This window comes from Nymphalis io, chromosome 2 (genome assembly GCF_905147045.1).
Source record: "Nymphalis io chromosome 2, ilAglIoxx1.1, whole genome shotgun sequence".
In the NCBI taxonomy this organism is placed as follows: Eukaryota; Metazoa; Arthropoda; class Insecta; order Lepidoptera; family Nymphalidae; genus Nymphalis; species Nymphalis io.
In genome coordinates this window covers 5,734,604-5,758,045 of record NC_065889.1, presented here as the reverse complement: position 1 = coordinate 5,758,045, position 23,442 = coordinate 5,734,604, and the positions used below count along the sequence as shown (strand labels likewise).

General features: G+C 31.4%; 1 protein-coding gene across 3 annotated transcripts in view; it reads left to right on the top strand.

Moving 5' to 3' along the window:
- The window catches only part of LOC126778988 (protein sickie), a 225,298-nt gene that overhangs the window by 98,332 nt on the left and 103,524 nt on the right, over nt 1–23,442 (top strand). For 2 of the 3 annotated variants that reach the window (XM_050502739.1, XM_050502747.1), the window contains exon 3: nt 7,731–8,047. In XM_050502739.1, coding sequence (XP_050358696.1) covers nt 7,731–8,047 — 317 coding nt within the window. Of the gene's footprint in view, nt 1–7,730; nt 8,048–22,946; nt 23,090–23,442 lie in introns of those variants that run through there. The other variant, XM_050502751.1, reaches the window with a different exon arrangement.

The window sequence follows — 23,442 nt, the reverse complement described above, 5'->3', positions numbered from 1 at the left end:
TTCAAGAATGTCGGGTCGGACAAGTAAAACTTTTGGGCATTTACATAATTATTTACATTAAGGATATAACTACATTTATGTAATTAACATATCATCTTTAATATACTATTTTACAATTTTCAATATAAGTCTTTTTCTAGGAAAAATGCTAGTTAAATAATCTAATTTAGAAATTTGATTTGTTAAAAATTTTAATTATCACATTATTTCAGTAACAAATAACTTGAAAGTTGATACCAAATTGACGTTTATAGTGACAGACTATATATATATTTAAGTCTTAAGTTTGGTAAAGGTAATCTTAGGTTAGTAAAATTATTATATTGTATTATATTTTTTGACACTGGCAACCCTGGTTCCAGTAGCCGCAGACCTCGACACACATCGACTCGTGCGCCGTGACCTAAGCCTGAATAACGGGATGCACTTGACTTTCAGTCTTTATTACTTGAAAATATAAAAAGTTTTTACTTTTGTTCTCACTTATTACGTCACCTACTAGAAAGCGAAATAATTACGTCACAATTAAAAATGTTGAATTGTTTTTTTCTTATATCTAACTTATACTGAACCTTGCCTTTTTTTAAAAAGGTGATGTATTAATAATTCAGATAGTGAGAGAATGATAATGGAGAGAAAAATAATTATATATATATACTTAATATTTAATAATAGTCCGTATTTTAACTAATATACAAAAAAAAAATACTATAATCGTTTAGTTTTAATTAACTGAGGTTTTAGATTTGAATAATAAGATCAGATCAGCAGAGATCGATGTTCATTGGTTGAACTGGTGATTAAATTCATTTCTCAGAATAAAAACATTGTAATAAATTGAATTCATAAGTATTTTGGGATTACGGAACCGCTTGACCAAGTTAATTATTAAAAAATATTACAATCCTAATAATAAAATATAGATAATGAGTATTCATTCTGTCAGGCAAAGCTGACGTTTAATATAAATTTTGGAAAAAGCATCGTCGAAACTAGGAAATTAAATTTTGTGATTTTTTTTTAATATAGTCAATTAATAAAATAAAACAATATATACATAAAAGAGCTATGGTGATATTGATAATTATTTACTATTTATTTAAATTAGTTCTTTAAGTTTGTTTGGTGCACATTTTATTATGAAATCGCTCGTGTCTGCGACACGTTATGCCACGTTAAATGTTTTATTCGGTTTATAGCTTTTACAATACAATGGAAATATGGTATTAAAACGACCTTAAAGAAATTTTACTTTCGTGAGAGCTGCGTTTTGATTTTATTTTAGAATAAAAGTTTTTATTTCAAGAGGAATTTTGGCGCTTTTACAAATCTAATTAATATAGATATATAATTTAACCTCTAAATATTTATCTGGGTCAAATCTTACAATGTTATTTTTACTAGTACATGGATTAAATAAAAAGCTTCTTTTGACATATAAATCTTATGTAGGTATGCTAATTAGGTTTTGTCGTAAAACCTCAAAAGGAATAATGGATTTGTGAAATAAGTCAAATTAAATCAAATAATTCTTTATTCAAGTATACTTATAAGGGCTCTTTTGAATCGTTATGTTACAGTATTGAATTTAATATAAAGCTGCCACTTGTTCGGAATGTAAAATCTAAATAGAAGAACCGATAAGAAACATCAGTAGTAATAAAAAAACATAGGTTTATCAAAACCATCACTTTTAAATCATCATTTTATAGTTTTATCAATGGAATAAAAGCCATTGATTACAAGACAAAGTTTCGTGGTTCTAATCTGTCATTCAATCAAAAACTCAATTAATATGTCAAGAAGTAAATTGGCAAGTGTCCGCAAATTATTTGTCAGCGGCATTTTAGATTTAACGTTCTATGAATCTGACATTGTGGGATGTTTGGTCAATGTTACAATGGAGTTTGTTCTGGAGCTATTTGTCCAGGTCGAATGGTCAGTCCGATGGCGTCTTTACTTATGTAATATGCTTTATTAATAAATATTTCTGCATTGATGTTTATTTATATGATTTGAAGTAAAAATTGTGAAGTTTTGAGTGTCAAACTTTTACTCATACTTACTTGCACACCTGTAAGACCTCGTTAGACCAATTCCTCTGCCCTAAGGCCTGGAAGAGATCACTCTGGAGCGATAAGGCCGCCTTTTGTAACATCATTAATTATTATATCTGCTTACTCTTATTGTCATGTCTTGGTGTGCAATATTCTTATTTTTATTACTATACACTAAAACATTTTTCGAACGAATATAGACTGCATCTATAAATAAAATAAAAGTTATTGAGTTTTTTTGTCGAGAAATTCATACTATCAGGCAGGAATTAGGAAGTTGTAGGAAGTTGAAGTTTACACTCTCGTATAAAGTAAGTACGTAAAGTCTTATCCGTCGCAGGTTGCAGTTTGCAGTTTGCTTTCGTATCGATACGTAAAGGAGAGTAGAGGAAATAAACTGTGCCTCTGTGTCTAAACACACACGCTTGTATTATATTATTTTCTGACAAGTTCCTTGAGATTTCTATTGCTTATATGTACAATATTATATATCTGTCTGTTCATGATCTGTTACATTATTTATAAATATCATATATACAGCTATTCAATGTGTAAAATTTAAATAAAATAAAATAATATGACTGTGATTAAATTATATTCAATTGAACAGTAGTTACTTCATTGAACAAGACCGAAAACGTTTAAAGTAAGGCTGGAACCTCTGATCTAATCTCGTTAACTTGTGTCGCTGCCACACTATTGTCATGTCGCAACGTCAGCTGTCAGACAGCACATGAAATGCAACTAGAGCGATCCACACTATTGATATTGGCGTCAACCTTGACAATACTTAGTTAAAATGTATTGGAAACGATCAGGTGTCTGTCCCTTAAGTGCTTGTTAAGAATTTGTAATAAAATGCAAATTTTATACATTTGTGTTTTTTATCTTACACAACCATTGAAAATATAATGTATTTATACTTACAATATTTTATTTTTAATTTGTCAAACTGGATTTGTCTATGTATAAGATTCATAAGTAACATCATAATATGTACCTGTCCTACATCATGAACAGTTATACAGAATATTATTAAAATAATAATAAGGAATATTAATAATTCATTCCATGAATCTTACAAAGGGCGTTAACCGTGACGGGGAAAACATATGGTCGTATTTACGTTAAGCTACAGGCTGTATTGTAAACACCACGGTGCTGCGCCGGTGACCTATGAGATCAGTAGACAAGCCTTTTAAGGGCCGACGCCGGCCCTTGTGTCGCAACAAAAGTGAACTAAATACTGGTGCATTGTGGAATCAACTTTATAATCGTTCACGTGTGAAGCGCCAATCTTTTCTAAGAATTCAGTGAGCTACTTTTAGTGTAATTATGTTTCCACACATATATTATGTAGATGCTTTCGTAGTTTAAGTAATTTTTCAATTAAGTCCATTTTAAGTTAAAATAGCGTAATTACTTGGATGTAATATAATAAAAAAAAAAGTGATTTAGATTTTTATCCTTCAAATATGCTAAACGAAAATATAATTAAATTATTCAGATAATTAATATAACATAAGATATTAGTATAACTTAAATTAGTATAACAACTTGTAGAAACATGTTTCTGAATGACTTAATTAGTTTTTAAATGTATTATCTTAAATATCTTATATACTTATCTACCGAACCAACACAGCTTCGCAAGGCTAACTCTAAAAATAAATAATAATAATATTTTTAACGTCGAGTATATTTCTTTAGAACTGTTTCAGAAGAACAATTCCACTATCTATTGAACGCTATTGACAATCTGAAGTACAATTTTTCCTACTTAATTGACAAATGTCTTTAAAAATATTAGCACGAAATCTTCATAATTTATTATAAACCTAAACATGTCGCCCGAATCAATCTATCTATTGGTGTCGAAATGAAAATCCACACAGTGGCTCCTGATAAGCACGAACGCCACCGATAATTTTGTTTTACTAATGTTCACTCAGTGTTCGAAATTCGACCATTAATATAATCATTATTGAAAAATTGAGAAAAACAAATATTAATTTGCATGTTTCGAACACTTTTTTTCTATTTTTATTTCCATATATTATTCATTGATAACATTAAAGGTCGGCAATAGCTATCTAGCTAAAAATAACGGTTGACAAACAAAGGCGAAGAAGTTACTGAACTCTTTCGTCATATAATACCTATATGTTAACATATTTATTAACACATAAGACGCATAAAAATAATATCAAGTTAACTTTAATAATAATTAGAAAAAGTTACGATGTTTGGATTTTTGAAACATCGATTCGTTTTTTACATCATTTTTATTACAACATAAAACAAATTACAGTTATTTACAATGAAATGTTGCATCTCAAAACCAATCAGAACACAATTATAAATATTAATGGATTTAAAAAAAAAACACTGTTTTTATTGCCTTTTATTTATTAAACCATTTTAACCATATAAACGTGTCTTGTGTTTGTTAAAATATATTACGACATTAACCTTACTGAGAGTTATAAATGTAATTTTATGCCTCTACACTGTCATTTCTTAAAAAGGACACGAAAAAAAAGAACATTAAAGAGAAAACCACACTTATTGTCTCGTTCGATACGTGTTATTTAAAGCAAAAATTGAAATAAACTTTATTCAAGAAGGCTTTTACAAGCATTTAACAAGATTAAATTAAGTGTAAGGATTACACCGGTTCGGAAGATTCTGAGAAGAACTGGCAATTGTTACGCTTCTTAATCAATCAAAATACATATACATGTCAGTGTCATTACTTATGTATAAATTCTTCATTGTTAATTTCATTTTTTTTAGTATGTATGTTTGTTTATAACGTAAATATGTACGTTTTTATTTGTCATGTGTTTGGCCTTGAAGGAAAACACCATGAGGAAACCTACATGTGCCTTATTTCACCGAAATTCTGCCACACGTGAATCCACAAAGCCGCAGCGTGTTGGAATTAACTTCAAGCCTTCTCGAAGGGGCCCTTAGAATAACTGTGGGACATTCAAAGGCTTTACTTTTATGTATGTTTCAAGATGGCTTGTTAATCGACTTTTATAATTATGTATTTTTGTCATTTGTTGGTGATGTGTTGCTCTTAGTTGATTTTAGTTTGAGAAACAAAAAACTCACCTCTAAAAAATAATGGTAGGTGTCATTTGCTCTGTATATATTAGGTCCTTACATATGATATTGGCTTTTTGTACGGGAGGAATATAAAGTATTTTTTTTTTTTGTAAAATATATTTAATTAATCTAAGTATGCACCGTTGTTATTTATGCACTTTTGCCATCTCATAGGTAGTTCATTGATCCCTTTACTTAAAAAAAAACATGGGGGTGAGAATCAATAAACTCTTTGAAGGCGGTTTGGACTGCCTCATAGGAGTTGAATTTTTCTCCTTGTACGAATTTGTCCAAATCCGGAAAAAATGGTAATCTGTTGAATCAAGGTCCGGGTTGTACGGTGGATGTCGCAGACATTCCCATTGTAGCTCATCTAACTTAGTGTTTGTTTGTTGTGTAGTGTGTGGTCTTGCGTTGTGGTGAAGCAGCAGTGGCCTAGAGCGATTGACCAATCTTGGTTGTTTAGCAGCTAGTTTTTCCTTCATGGTTTGCAGTTGCTGACAATAGATATCTGCCGTAATCGTTTGGCCAGATTTTAGAAAGCTGTAGTGAACGACACCGGCGCTAGTCCACCAAACACTCACAAGTAACTTTTTCTGAGTCAATTTTCGTTTAGGGCAGGATTTTCTGGGTCTCCAGGGTTCAGCTATTGCTCCGAGCGCTTCCGATTATCGTACAGTACGCACTTTTCATCACAAGTAATGATTCAATTTAAAATCCTGTTAAAATGTGTCGGTTGAGCAAAGTAACACAGCAGTCGACGCATATTTGCAAGTTCGATTTACTCAATTTATGAGGTACCCATCGTTTAAGTTTTATTACTTTCCCGATTTGCTTCAAGTGGATTAATAGAGTTTAATCACTTACCCCGAAGCCTGCAGCTATCTCTGAAGTGTACATCTGCTTTGTGATGGATCCGTTTCCACAATAGCTTTTAATTCTTCATTTTCCACTTTGGTCTCCGGCTGTCCACGGACATGGTTCTGAACTTCAAAATTTCCAGAACGAGAACGTTGAAACCAAAAACGTACGTGCTTTCTTTTGCGACACCAGCGCCGTACACATCATTAATCCTTCGAGCTGTTACTGCAGCACTGGTGCCACGGTAGAACTCGTACTCGTAAATATACTTATATTTCATGTTTTTCATTGTGCATTAATAAGCGACGCCAAAGAAAAAAATAATGAGGAAAAAACAAATGAATAACTGTTTTCAAAACTCAAATGTACCAGCTAAATAAATTTATAAATTTGAATTTGGAATTCTTAACCAAAGAGGAGATATTTTTGATCAAAGTGGTCAGTAAGACAAAACGCTAATTTCATATGTAAGGATCTAATATATACCATAATATATTGAACCAATTAAAAACTAATATAAAACTATATTTGATTGAATAGACTTTAGTTTAAGCGTAATAAAACGATATAAGAAATAAGGGTCGGTGATAGCCCAAGGAAGGCAAGTCTAATCTCTTCAAATATTACATGACTCAATTATAATTAAAATTTAAATAGAGGCCTAATTTGGTCGATCAATTTACTAATCACAGTTAATTAACAAATCGTAGTACGAACATTTGCAAACTTAAAAGGATTTCATCCTTTTAATTTTGCAAAGAGTAAACTAGACAAATTGCGGATATATTTACTCGGCTACTGGCCACGTTTAAATACAACATTACTGCTTTAACTACACTTATTACCTTTCTTTAAATGAGCATGTATATCCACTATTACACTAGATTAAAAAAAACTATGTTAATTAAGATGCAGGTGCCGATAACTAGCCAGTGTCAACATGATTTTATTTATTCTTCATGGGTCATTTAAGTGATAAGCTCATTGTGTACGCCCCTCGCGCGCCACGGGTTGCGCACGCGCATATAATGGCGACGCACGTAAAAGCTCTCATTAGTACGCGTGATGCGTGCGATGCACGTCAAACGATTTTATTCCGAATTACTTTCCATTTTAGAATTGTGCAAATTTAATTTGTCGAAACAGTCGTTTTTTTTTTTGTTTTAAATCCATAATAATCAGAGCAATCGACTTTTTTTTTACCTTTTAAGACAATGATGGCTTCTAAGGACCTGCCTCTGAGTATTTTTATTTTTACCAACTTTTGTTGAACTTTACCTATTAGTATGGGAAAATAAAGTTAGTGTGTTTAAAAATTAAGCTGAATTAAAGCAGTTTCTATCCAACCCTTAGAGCTAAAATTTTGAACCAAGTTGGATGCTGGCTGTTGTATTAATATTGTTTGATAGTAGGTTTTATTGCAGTCATATTAAAACATGTTTCAAAAAAATATTTTTTATCATTAGATATTGTTCCAAAATGTAACACTTGCTAACAATAAATAATCAAAATTATTTCTTACTTATATATAATATTATATTTATTTGATATAATAAGTATGTTCTATTAGAACTAATAGCTACACAGTAATGCTGTTCTAACTAAACTAAATATTTATATATTTCCCGAAAAGTATTAATCTCATTGAATTTACTATTTCAATTTTTATGTTGTAATGTTACATATTTTTGTTTCCAGTTGGAGAACGTCCAGTGCTGTTTAGACTTTCTACACGCACAAAAAGTCCAAGGATTAGAACAAGTAACAGCTGCTGATATTCGGGACGCTAAATTAAAAGCGGTTCTAGCGCTATTTTTTGCACTAAGCCGACATAAGCAAGCTGCGAAACAGCGAACAGTGCCACCTTGCGGCAATGCGACAAACTCGGGCAAAAGTTCATGCGAAGACGTTCCGGTTTTAAGTTCCGTCCAGAGGATAACAGGTGGCAGCAGTTGCGATGAAATACTAACAGCTTGTGGAAACAACGTCGAAATGACAACGTTAACAGCAAATAGGTAAGCAAATTGTAAATTTTATTTTCATTAAACAATAGATATTATCATTAACAAAATAGTGAATAATAATTTATCAAATTATTTATTCCAACGCCATCTATCGTTGAATAGTTGAGTATTTAGTGAACTCAAAAAAAATAATAATACTGAAGAATAGATGGCTCTTATTGCTGTAGTCAAAAAATGGACACCTTTCAATAATTTATTATAAAAAGATAAATATATTATTTACGTCTGGGTTTAAGAATTTAATTGTCGGTTATTAAATATATTATTAAGTATTAATAGTTATTTATTTATTATAAGATAAAACGAAACACAATTTCCTGAAAACAAAGTCTTGATTCTATATTTAATAATTAAAATATCTTTATTTTACATAGAGTTTCACGCCAAAATTTATATTAATTTATGCTTTTTGTATTTTTAGAAGTTACGACTGCACATTATAACGCATAGTTTTACTAATTTAGACTGACAGACGAAATTGCAGCTTAACTTTGATGTTCGAAATGCTTCAATCGCAACATTAGTTTTACTTCATATAATATTATACGGTAACGGATTGGAGCACACTTCGATTTCTCAACGAGACAAGACGATTCTTGCCCGACGCATAATTAGTCAAGCAAGGGTTGACACCTAATTTATGAGAAATACTTATATTAAAATAGAATACTTGGAAATCTTAATTAAGGTACAACCTTGGTTGCTACTTGCTGCTATACATAAACTGTAATTACAAGTTGGTACATTACTCATTACGTCATGATAAAGAAGAATAGCATTCGTCGCGTACTATATTAAAAAAAAGAAAAAAGATTTTTACGTATTTTGGTACTGCGTTAATAAATGTCAATGTAATTAAACTTCAAAACTAAAACTAAATCATTATATTAATAGTTACTGTTATATAATTAGGAAATCTATGAAGTCAATATCTATCTTAACGATAAAAGCCTAACTGTCAACTTAATTGTCCCACTGCTGGACTAAGCGGCCTCCTCTCCCTATTTTTGATGAGAAGGCTTGGAGCGTATTCCACCACTATTGTTGGTGGAATACACATGTGGCAGAATTTCAATGAAATTAGACACATGTAGGTTTTCTCACGATGTTTTCCTTCACCGAAAAGCCCGAGATAAATTATAATCACAAATATCTATCTTATTTAGTTTAAATAATTGTAATTCAGTAATAAATAACATGAAGAGGTGTACTATACACATCTGCTTAAAATATGAGTAAGCTTTTGTCCAGCAGTGGGAAACTTTAAGGCCGTTCCGTTTTTTTTGTAAACTATATCTATATATCTTAAAAAATAGCATATTATTTAAATATTATACATGCAATAAAAACAAACAACTTGGATTACAAAAATGTTGGTTAAACACCAAACATTTATTTAGAAAACAAGCATTAACACATACAAATTCGATTTATTAAAATAATCAGAGACAGCCCTGTTGAAATTCACAAACACTATAAGTTTCGTTCTATAAATATCCTGACTAAGTTTATTTCTCCGATAACGCGACCAAATTAAAACTACACGGCTCGACCAAAACCTATAAGAGGTTAGCCGCCTCGTTATTTTCTTATTATAGTTTCAAGCAAGCTTCACAATTGGACCATTTTAAGTGATAATATAATTATGAAAAAGTGACTCTTCTTAGCTATTTACTTCATAGAATGAAACCAAGTAAAGTTTATTGGGGACTTAACCTTACCGTTAGGAGCTATTTGTTAAATTTTATCTTTTTATTTGCCGAGTTACCGTGGAAAAACTTGTAATTTTGATCCAATATAAGTGATAGAATGTGTACCATTGTTGAATATACTTATTCCCAAATGGAATGGCTGTCATATGCTTTGGTTACGTGTAAATGTAATACGTCCGTGAACTGCAGATCAAAACGGAAGATCGGAAATGCCTACCGCAGTTAGTTTAGAGGGACCGAGTTTTTCATTTGTTGCAGGACATAATATTGTTAAATATTTATATTGGTTACAATGTAAAAATATATTCCATCTTTATATGTAATACTTATTCAACATAATTAACACGTTTTAATAAAAATTGCTTTCATTGTAATTATTCCTATGCGGTAGTCGATTATCGATGTCCGACGATGGTGTATCCGATATGTCATCATTATTAGATCTTATAGTGATTTTATTGATTGTGTTTTTTCGTACTTATAACTTTGTCAGTTATTTGTCTCTCAACATGCATATTTGTGAATATTATAAACAAAACTGTTTGAATGATGTCCGAAATTAACGCTAGAAAATGGTCGCTCTAAACTTATAACTCTTATTAACTCTTCTTCGACGCTCTAAATGACAATCTATTTTAGACTAACGCCCTCTATTGGCGAGTTGCCGAGATCCTGCCACCATCGTGGGTTTACTCACAGTCTATGTTTGTAAACAAAGAGGTCTAAAGTGCAGCGAGAATAAGTTTGTTAGTCAAAATAAATCTTATTTTGTATCATACTTAGAGTATAAATTCATTTTACTGCTAACCGTTGAATAGTATCCTAGAAATTAAAAAAAGTTTTTAGATCTCTGTATCGGAAAGCTTATAAGATTTATTTTATTCCTTTTATAAATTGCATGTTACATAAACAATATTAATAAAATTGATATGTCGACAACAAAATAAAGTATGTGATTAAAATTTAAAACCGTTGTTTATTTAACACTGATCTATTTAATTATCGTTATGTATTTGAAATTGATATTTCAATATTCCTAGCGATTGGATGGATTTGAAAGCTAAACATGAATGCTTTTTATATTTTATGGGTTATATTATATTAGAGCTAAGGATCATGATGAAACAAATTTAATTCTACTGTATTAAATTTTAAATAAATTTTTAAAATACAAACAAATATTAAAAGTAAATGTTTATTTTAATTAGAAATAATTTACTTAAAGAAGAATTTTCCACATATTTGTTTCAGAGAATAATGAATCTGCAAGTCGTTTAATTTTTAATTTTTTTATTTTTAAAATATTGTCTTTTTCTCTCGAACGGCGATAAAAGTTACCTATATCTCGATAAATAATAATAAAATTAATTATAATTATATTTTTATTTAAACAAGAAATAAGTACTCATTTTATCCCATTATTGATAACAAAATCGAGTAAGTATCCCATAAAAACTAAGGACCTATTCCAAATTAAAGGATTAATTTCATCCAATCACATCTCACCGCCAGAGTCGGATACAAAATTTTATCCAATAAAATTTTAAAGTTGCATCAATTCAATTATGCATAAGTTCATAGTCGGATACTGTACAATTTACCCTTTTGACTCACGGTCAATGCTTCTCTGATTACGCAGTCTACGGATGTCATGATCGCCCAAAGCTCACGACAAAGACTAACAAGCTATTGTTTATGAATTTCCTCGCTTCAATGAATGTCGCGTCTCACGACCTTTGTGCTTAGAAAAAAATGTAAGGGCCTATTTGATTTTGTGTGAAGGGAAACAAAGGTTTGTTAGATTATTATGAAGTTGATTGTATTAATATCACACGGACAAATGATTTTTTCGAAGTTAAACCTCTGGGCGTGTTGAGAGAACATTTTCAAGGTCGAATTTAAATGCTACGTTTTATTATATTAAATTAAGTATATCTTTTATATAATGATATTTGCTACATATAATAATTATAATTTAAATTGAAACGATCAATTTGTAGTTATATATTTAGCTTAAACTATTAAATTGTTCAAGAAAAATGTCATCGTATCGCATAAAAGTGAGAGTGTTTCAAAAAGTGGACGGGTTCCGATTTAGAATTCCGTGAGTTCTTATGGGTGAACAACCGTCGTGCCTACACAATGGGTCTACTTTCCTTACAGGGATACTCCATCTAAGGAACCTGTGTCGACTGAGACTTGAATGCCATACGTGGACTTCGAAGATGTCATATAATTAAATATCATTACGGCATAATATATCGTTCAAGCATACCCCGTCTGTATTTATATCAAATACCTATTTAATATTTCTTTTATGAAATAGGTTAGCTTATCTTAGCTTTTCCATAAGACTGGTCGCCGTGACTGTTTCTAATTCGTATGACGATATCCTGTTTTTTTTATAAATAGGAAGGTGGGCCGGGCCACCTAATGGTAAGTCGTCACCACCGCCCATATATATCGGCGCCTTAAGAAATATTAACCGTTCCTTAGTGCACCACCCTTTCCTAATGTTTTAAATACCCGTCAATAATAAATGACGCAAGAGGTTAGCCAAGCCAAGAGTTTAGTTTCTGTTTAAATACATTAATATTGCGATATACGCAATTCATTTCATTGGACAATTTATAAGAAATGTTATAATTAACAAGCATTAGCTTAGCACGACTGTTTCAGTTACAGTTTCGTTTTTGCTATTGGCAATAGGCATAGCTAATCTGTTTGCAAATCGCATTTGAAACATATATTGGTGTAATGTTTAAATTGGTTCAAATGTGTTTTAACATACTCGGTGAGTAAAAAGTTCATCCAGAGGCTAGCTTATAATCAGGCCCGAACACTTTGATGATTTAAGGAATGAGTTACGTGATTCCTCACCATCAGATGGCCTAGTTGTCCGTCCACCTACATGTTTTATAAAAATCAAAACGTTTACACTACCGTGCCTTGAAAAGCACATAAAGCCATTGGTCCTGCGTCTGATCACATATGGGACTCATGAGTGAGGGAATATACATAGAGTGCAGTTGTGTAGGTACAAGCTTGTGTATAATATGTCCTGCACAGTACACAGGCTAGTCTATCTTGAGAATAGCCGCCGTGTCCATAATCGGACCGAAAGAAATCAACAACATTCAAGGGACTGTCAACATTTTAATGTCTTGACGGCTTGGTGGAATGTCTTTGGATGTATATATATTGGTATGTTCTTGTTTGCAGAGTCACTTGATTCACTTTTGTTATCTAGTCTAGGCGAGTGACTACTTACCATAGGGTAAAAATATAAATATATAATACCAATAACGTGCTTAGTAATCCCCATAAGTGGTCACCAAAATCAAAAACACCGTATGGCGAGAAAGCCATTATACAATTATATTATGGGGGCACTTAATATGCAGATATTTTTTATTGCGACTAATTAAGTATGTAATAAATCTGAACGATATTATCAGCAGTTATGTCAAGCAATTTATATCATAATATAAAAGGTAAATTTTGTTTTGTACCTTAAAATACATAATACGCTTTCTTGATTACATATTGACGCGCATCTCCGTTATAAAAATGAGGTAACATAACGGTTTGTTCACGTTTTGAGAATATCCTTCATTGCTATTGCATGTCGTTAGTTATTTTCGTTTTTTTAAATTATAAAACAAAACAACATCGATTTTTTTTAATAACGCTAATATTTTAATTTTAATATCAATGTTAAAAAAAAACATAAAAGTATGCTTTGTTTTATAATGATTTTTCGGTGAATATTATATACTAGTATGCCTCGCGGAATATTAAAAATCCTATAACCAAATACATTATATTAGATATGTACGTAAATTTCAAGTTGTTGTAACTTTTGATAAATTTAAACGAAAAAAATAAAGACCTTTTTGAAAATTACCTCGGATAACAGACGGACCAGACAAAAATAAAAATAATGTTTGTTTTGGTAACTTTCAATTACAGTAGTATATATAGTATGTATAATATTTACATCATCAATGTATTATTACTATGTAGTTATGTTAAATAATCTGCTTATAATACAATCAATTCTGAATACATTTTTTTAATAACTCTAATCAGTCGAATCATCGTTTCGTTATAATCCATGCATCCAAAGCGGGAGGTAATTGCGAGCTCTCAAAAAAACGTGTTTCCTCTCGCGATAAGCCGAGATAAGTTTCGTGTTTCGTAGGGAGACGTTTTGAAAAACCAATTATCAAGTGAGGGTCGAGGTGTACAGCAGCTGATTTGTGAAGGAGCTAATGGGGTGTTAACGTCGAGCGTTCTCTTGACGGAATCTTGACGGAAGTTTTTGCTGGTGAAAGGTCGTTATTGATACTGTATACTTAGATATATTTAGTCTGTATTTTTTTTGTATACGAACTTAGTGCTGACAATTTAATTTATTTGGCTTTATTTCTGTATTGAAATTTGCATAGTGATGATTATATAGCTTAAAACGTGAAGAAATCAAATATAGCTTAAAAGTTAAAACTTAAGGTCATTTTAGAAACATTAATATATATTGTACTATTCAATTTTATATAGATGATATAAAAGCTTGGTAATTGTTCTTTTTTGATTTACATAAAGGAGATACAAATTTAATTATTGCATTTATGTAGTTTACCAAAACCAGAAACTACGGAGTTTCTTGCCGGCTCTTCTCCCGGAACCGTAACAGCCTGTGAATGTCCCACTGCTGGGCTAAAGGCCTCCTCTCCTCCTTTTGAGGAGAAGGTTTGGAGCTTATTCCACCACGCTGCTCCAATGCGGGTTGGTGGAATACACATGTGGCAGAATTTCAGTGAAATTAGACACATGCAGGTTTCCTCACGATGTTTTCCTTCACCGTAAAGCACGAGATGAATTATAATCACAAATTAAGCAGGCTCTTCTCCGTACAATGTATATTGCGAACCGGTAGCGGTGGTAGCTGTAAATTTAAATTATCTTTTAAAATGACGATTTAAAGTTGAATAAAGTGATATTTTTCAATTTACATTCAGACGATATCTTTTATGTATATTGTAATGTAAATTGCATCGTAAATTGTTTGTTAATTTTGCATAATGGCAAGGTAAACGGATCAGCTGGGAACCAATGCTGTATTTCGACTCGGTTATACTAATAAACCGGCCCCTTTTATAAAACATTTTTTGTGAAATATAAAATGTCATCAATTAAGTTTTATAGTGCGTGGCGTAGAACACATTTTATTTTAATATTTACATAAAATAATAACTTTTTAAAGGCTTTCATTTATATTGGCAAGCTATGCTATCGTTGACACCGTAAATAAGTTATGGGGGCATTATAAACTCAAACACAGTATGAAGTTTTAAGCAAATGTTTGCGAGCAGGCCGCCGGCCGCCTCGTGTCACATTTGTTTACGTTTACGATACGCTGGACCGCTTCACGTCGATCTATTCCGTCAACAAATACTTACGCACACATCCGAACGCGGGTATTGCAGACTGTATTATGTAAACAAATAATTTTAGGAATATTTAGTGAAATGTTTACGATAGATTAGCAGACGAGATTTATTTAAAATCTCTTCCATTTTAAAAGTTAACATTTTAACTACTAAATTTAATGATAGACTAATATAATAAAGATTTTCGGTACTTTTTCTATTATCATTATTATTTAATATCCGGAATCAAGAAAAGCTTGATATATTTTGATACCGCAAACAGTAGCATTTCTCAAAAAAATCGTTAATGTACCATTTATAATTATATTATTTTAAGAATGAAACTCATATTAAGTAATAGCATTCTTAGTGTGATTGACCAAATCTATCAGATTGGCTAAAACACGTGAATCTTAACGGAAGATTGCGCGTTCAAACTTCAAACCCCGCCAAGCTTCTTCTTACTTTTTATGTGTTTAATTTATGTTTTTAATTCATCTCGTGATTGGCGGCGAAGAAAAATATTATGAAAAAATTTTCGTCGGAAAATCTACTACGAATGTTTCGACTAGTCCGCATTAGACCAGCGTAGTAGAATAAACTACAAACCTCCTCAAGAGAGAAGCCGTCAAGCAGTGGGACACTTTCAGACATTTAGAATCTAGGAATGCATTAAGCTTAATTTATTTATTTTCCTATTAAGTTACTTTAAGGAATTATCTGAATTAATACCAGTATTTTAAAGAAAATATTATGCAGGTCGTGATCCTTGTAATATTAATAATTTTGTGTAAGTATTATAATATTAAGTATGTTATATAATATTAATCTAATTATTAAAAAAATAATATCGTTACGAATATAAACAAAAGGAAATAATAATTAAACTGGTAAACAATACATTGGTAGTAGGTGTGTACATCATTAAAATTAAAAATAGGTTTTTAAAACGTGTTGTGCTAATTTGGATTTAAACATTTGCATTGAGTTACATTTTTTAATTATTGGAGGTAATTCGTTATAAATCTGCGCACCTTCGAAGGTAATCTTTTTTTTACCGTTGTTTGTTGAAAGGTAATCAATTTTTTACCGAGTCTTCGGGAGTACCAACTAACTAGCTCGGCGACAACTTCGCTTTGTTACTTCGTTTTTAAATGTGAATACGTGGAGATAACTTTTTAGTAGTTTGTGTATTCATATGAAAAAAATTGCAAATATCAAGTCGAGATGGCCCAGTGGTAAGAACGCGTGAATCTTAACCGATGAACGTGGGTTCAAACCCGGGCAAGCACCTCTGAATTTTCATGTGCTTAATTTCTGTTTATAATTCATCTCGTGCTTTTCGGTGAAGGAAAACATCGTGAGGAAACTTGCATATGTCTAATTTCATCGAAATTCTTCCACATGTGTATTTCACTAACCCGCATTGGAGCAGCGTGGTGGAATAAGCTCCAAACCTTCTCCTCAAAAAGGGAGAGGAGGCCTTAGTCCAGCAATGGGTCATTTACAGGCTGTTACTTACATACTAGGTGTTAAATATTGGCATCGAAAAATAAATTAAATAATTTTGTTTTGAATAATGTGAAGTTCTGCTAAATGAGTTTTAGCGGCAGTACCCCATATTTCAATTAAGTATAAAAGATATAGATTAACTAGGGAGTTATAGGTGTTATAGGTCGTGGAATACAACGAACAACATTACGAATGGGACCAATGCATGTGAAAGTTTTGTTTTGATTTGTTCTATGTGAGTTTTTCACGTCAAATTGCCATCCATATTTAGAAATTATTCCAATTAATTTATACAATATCAAAGTTTATTTTTCGCTATTTGTATGGGATCAGATGGCCGTGTGTGAATAATGTCCCAGGCTATTAATATTATTATTTTATTAATGTATAATCATAATGAGGTCTTTTTAAACTATTAACTATATGTAAGTTTCGACTGATTTCGGGGATTTTATATTTACTGCAAACTAAAATTGGCTTGATTTTATTGGACTTTCTACACGCATCGTTCATCCGATTGGGTTGAAAATTAAAACTTTGTACGGTTCTTATTCGAAATTGCGTTAACGTTTCTGTTACAGTAACATCAACGTACAATAGATAACGTGTAGTTTATTTGGGATAATTGATTAAAGGGAACAAAAAAATTTAAGAGGCATTCAATGCGGGCGTAAGGGGTGTATTAATAAATAAATCGTTATCCACTCCACTATATGCAAAGGCGTATTATTTTATCAATATAATTTTCTTTTAATATTTACAATTGTCTGTTTCTTACGATTTATTATTATATATTTAGTGTAATAGTTTTTTTTAGTAAAACAATTAAATAAATAAACATATATCACGGAATGAAATATATAAACAAAAACACGAAAACCATCTGTATATCCTATACAAATATTTATCATGAAAACGAATCAAACCCGCACTGTCGCAGCTGCAGTGACTGCCAAACAGACGTCGGTACGTAATATATAGGTATAAATATATATTAGATTAGTTTAATATAAGCTTCATACAACCGTCTGTTAAATCCACGTCTAAGTCGTATTCGTGACCCTTGAGGGAGTGCAATTTTCACAGATGTCATCTGCGGGCATTATTTCAAAACGCGCTTGTGTATACGACGTGTACACTTTGTCCTGTTTGCAGTTCTTTCGCTTTGCGGTTGGTCTTTGTACACTTCCTGGTTCCATAAAGGAGTTTTATTATGACAGGGTTTCCCAACGCCGTGTTTATATTTGTTTAAAACAACTTTGTTTTTTTCTTCTGAATATGTTTTTAAGAGTTGCTTCTTGCAGTTATCTCACGTTGGTAATAAATGAAGGAAAGTGGCGGCATTAAAAAACATTAATAATTTCTTATATTGCTAAATGTGCCACTAACTACAGAATCTATATATAGGATACCTTTTGCCTTTATAGAAACTGGCTCAATAGCCTTCAAATCAGAATACAGTTATACGAATACAAATACTGCTTGTGTGTGATAGTGATAGATCAATTGTTCATTGAATGGTAGCTACCCCGGCAGCTTCGGCAGGCAACGTCCTAGGACCAACTAAAAATGCATACAGGTGAATTGCTCGTTTATTGGTCGTTAACACGGATTGCCATTTCTTAGCATACATTTTTTCACGATCGTCCAATAACTTAAAATCGGCGCCATCAGAATTTCTTTTATTAAACTTTGCCCTGCCGTCCTCGTAAATAATTCTTTATGGGTTCAACGCTTCGGTTAATCCCATCCTTTTACCAGCTTAAAAAGAACAAGTTTTTTATACAGGATAATTAATTAAGAAAAAGTTGATGATTTATTGAATAGAACACGTGGATTGTAAGGAGAACTGCATTTGTCGGATAAAATTATGACACGTGTGTAATTGTGTATACATATCGCAACTCCTTAAGGAGCAGCTTGGTGGAATATTTTCTATTTGTGTAAGAGGAGAAAAGGCCTTGCTCAGCAGTGAGACTTTTATTGGCTAAAATAATAAATAGAAAACATAATAAACTAATTTGATAATGTTGTTTCTATATGTATAAATATTAAGTTAAAACAATAACAAACCAAACTCAAAAGTATACAATTTTGAGAAGTCATCCGAAGAATAAATTGTACCAATAATTCACCATCGACATTTAAAACATCGTTTCAAACCGGAAGATTGCTATAAATCTAGTCTCTCGTTCAATGCCCCTAAAAAAGTCGCCCTTTGTGCATAGAGATCGTATTTATTCAAAATGTATAAAACATAAATAAAACCGTCTCTAAATCCTACAGTACCTTTATATCAGACACAAAAATTCAACAACTTAAAATTCCCCTCTTCACAAAAAGCACCTTGAAATTTAACAAGCAACCTAAAAAATTTAAGTGTATAATCCAAATAAATAACTTTTCATATATTTTTATTGTATAATATCACGAAATTCAAGAGTACCTTTATATCGTGACCTCATTTGTTATTTTAAGCATTACAAATCATTCGGAGTTACCTTAGCTTTCAAAAATATAAATAAATATTAAAAAGGTTCTGTAGTTAGTGTCTTATTAATATATATATATATATATGAGCATATTTCGAGTCTTAAATATACGTGTTAACTTTATATACAAATAATAATCTTTAAAAAAAACTAAAATTTCGTTGGTATGCTGACCTCATAAGTTCTCTGTTCGAATACCGAATTTAAAGATAATTTCTTGGCCGGAAATCTATGGGCATTTTTTCTATTGTTTAATAATAAAAAGCAAAATCCTTGATAGATATATTTATTTTGTTACTCTGACCACTTACAGTTGACGACAGTAATAATTACTAAATTGTTGTAATTATTAGAAGGCAAATCTGTGATATTCGCGGTTCAGTTATTATATTATATATCGGTCACTGTTCTAGCCTAAACAATTTTTATATTAAAACTCATATAAGATTGTATGGCAAAAAGCAAAAATAATGTTCAATAACTTTTTAGTTAACCAATAATTCTGGCGAATAACAATCTAACGAAGCGAAATTAGATAAAAAGTGTATATGTATTCCGGCCAATCGTTGTCTGTTTAATTAAATTCGATATAAATCCCAGACAACGGGAATCCTTCATATGCGAGCAATAATGTAGTGACAAGTTCTACTTAATAAAAATTACTAAAAAAACATGCAAAAGTATATGTTCCATATTAGCAAGTTATGAATTATAAGTTTTACGAGAACACATTATATATACGATTATTTTTGTTACATTTAAGTATCGAAAGATAAGATAAGAATCGATATTTTTTTTTAAATGTAAACGATACGTCCTCACTTATTGTTGAAATAAATTACTGACGCTTAAACCAACTGGAGTGTAACGGATTTGATAAAGCAAACTTAACTTGTTTAGGCACTCGCCAGACCTCTTTAATAAAAAGTTTACAGTAAATATATTGTTTGCATGAGAACAAAACTACGAACATAAATAAATATGTTCGATGCTTAAAATGAAATCTAAAAATAAATAAACGAAATAGTTATACTTAATGACAACCTCGTTGTAGCTAATTTTAATATAATATTAATATAATTTTTTTTTCGTAAAAAGTGTATTTTCTAGTGTGAACCGTCTATACTCACACAATAAAAAAAAGTTGCAATTCTTAATATTGAATATCGGTATTGAATAGCGGTTTTTTTAATATTTTTGTATACAAAAGATTTTTGTAATGATAAAACACTCACCTTCTAATAAACATGTATGTATGTAATATAATGTAAAATAACAGAGTAACAACCTGTAAACGTCCCACTGCTAGGCTAAAGCCTCCTCTTCTTTTTTGAGGAGAAGGTTTAGAGCTTATACCATCACGCTGCTCCAACGTAGATTGGTGGAATGTGGCAGTATTTAAGTTAAATTAGACACAAACAGGTTACCTCACGATGTTTTCCTTCACCGTCAATCAGATGAATTATGAACACAAAATAATAGGGAGTACTTGGGTATTTAAAAGTACATATATGTATATTTATGTCCATATATTTGTTTGTTAGGTCTATTCCGATATAACCAATTGGAACATAAAGTGTAAGACAAGCTCCGTTGACATTCAAGATAAATGTTCACTTTCACTGTGTAAGATATAAGTATAAAATAGTAATATTTATGTCGGTTACACGATGCGAGCACGGACATCGTTTATCAACAAAGACGGTTCTGTGTTTTATTTAACAATTCACTGTCGACTTTCGAAATAAGATTCGAATAGAGCTAATCCTTTGACTATTCTTTCTTTTGCTGGTGTTTCTCCAGGTTAAGGTATTTTGTGTTGTGTGTATTGCTTAACACGAGATGAATTATTATTCATTTACGACCTTGCCTGGAAATAAACCCACTCATCATCTACCTATCGGCTGTCTGACAATTTCAACGTTATTATATACATATATATATATATATACAAGAACTAAATATTAAACTACATTAACATGGTGAAATCCATCATCTTCCACTCCAGGATTAATACGACACGTGAATACTCGTGACAGTTCAAGTAGTGTTCGTGGATTTGATATATTTTTTCTTAGTATCAATAAGCGGTTGAAACGTGAAGCGTGTATGAACGTTTTCGTAATAAATCGCTCGTTACTTTTAGACGTTCCACGAATAGTTTAATCTCGTTTAACAAGCGAACGGAGAATTAGTCGATTCTTATTCGTTTTCGTTTCCGCGTTCGTTATAACTAAATCATTAAATCTTTTTATCACTATTACAGAATTTTTCTTAAACAAAAGATATATTTATAAATAAGTTAAAGTACTTTTTATTATAAGATTAAGTTGATGAAACATAAAAAAAAAAACTATTTTTATTGTGTGGTGCACTACAAAGTTGGCATAGTTTGAGGACAGGCACTTCAGATCTGCTATTCCTATCTGCACTGCAGTGGATGGTCGACACTAAGTTTGAGGTCATTTGATAGCTATTGTCCTGAACTATAACCCTTTAAAAGGATCGTGACATATTACCCTGTAACCCTGTATATCTGTCGCTGTATATTTATTACAATAATTATATAATATTAAAAATCTGCTCTCAATATAACTGCTAAACAAGTAAATGTATAAAAGTTGCACTGTTATATTAAATATTACTGTATTACTTAATTTCATTACGATTGTATTACAAATTACATTTTCATATTATTAGTTTTGTATGGTATGCACCTATTATTTATATTTTATATACATATTTGATTATTCGGTCGTAAACAGTTCGTCCAAAATAATAGCAGTAATTATCAATAGTATGAATGGTAACTCAGAGATGGGGCGAACTTGCACACCCTCGTATTACAATACCAAAATTTATTTCTATGCGAGATGTAACCAACAATATTAAATATATTTTAACGACTAATATATATATAAAATAACTGAAGAGGTTGTTTTGTTTTCATAATAAATTTAATAAATAAATGAATATTTTTTCAATTACGTAAAAATAATATTGAATAAATAAACGCTTCTTTCTCGCACCCACCGAGGTAAATAAACGATGTGAAATGAGAAAGAAATCTTTGTATCAGCAGGAGGTTGTTTACTGAAGCCCTCAGTGTAAATGATTTTACCGTAGCCAGGGACTGATTTAACGAGATAAGCCGCGAACCCTTCTAAAGGTAGTGCATAATGTCATCCCGCTAATGCAAGGGCTCCCCGGCACAGATGGCACCAGTGCTTATCATACAGGACGTTGGAAATTACTCTTTTTTCGTGCAAACTGAAGATTTGAAACGTACCTCAGTTTTAATTACTTTGTAATGTACGTTGTAAAATTCACCTTTTTAGTATGCACCAATTAAAATTGCCGTTGTTAAATTCCATAACGAGGCAACGATGCGATGCCAACGAAAATATAATCTTGGCACTAAATTTTACCTATAATGGTAGTATTATAATACTGTTAACGAACTTGGAAAGAGGTTATTGCGATTACATTTCTTAAGCATGCATTTCCTGTAGATTTTTCGATTAGCACTTGAACTTTCATTTGTTTAAATAATAGAAGTACAGCATTCAATTGCGGTTGGAATGTTGAGCTTTTGTTTACACCCTGTGCACACTTGAATATGGCATTAGCATTCGCTGCATCCCGCGCGATCACTCGGAAGGGGAGAAGGCCCTTTCCGTCGAATTCTCGTCTATCGTGCAGACGCAATGCTGGTGCGTGCACGCGGCGTGCGACCGTGCGGAGTGCGCTTGACTCGATCAACTCGCGAGTGCGCGTGACATCGTGGAACGTGTTACATTTTTGTTTATGGTGTGCAAAGCTCACCTATTTATATCAGTGAAACCGTGCCTAGTCTTCGGGTATAAGTGGAAGCAATGAGAGATGGTTTGATGTTTATTTTAATGCAGTTCAAGTTAATTCGAGTGGTCTGGTCGTTTTGTTTACACTGTATTCTGATTCACGTCAAGTTTGCTTCGCGACTTGACGTAAACCTAAAGAAATTTAAAGTTATTCTGAGTTTATTTACTTATTTAGTTAGCTTTGTTAAATGATTTAAGTTAGTAAACATATTTATCGAAATTAAATCTTATATTTACAAATTGGTATTATTGACGTAAATAAAATAATTTGAATGCAGGTATGCGAAAAATTTTTTTAACTTCCATCTTATATTTTCAATGTTCACTTTTATATCAGTATATTCTTAATTAAAAAATTCATTCAAAACAACTTACGTC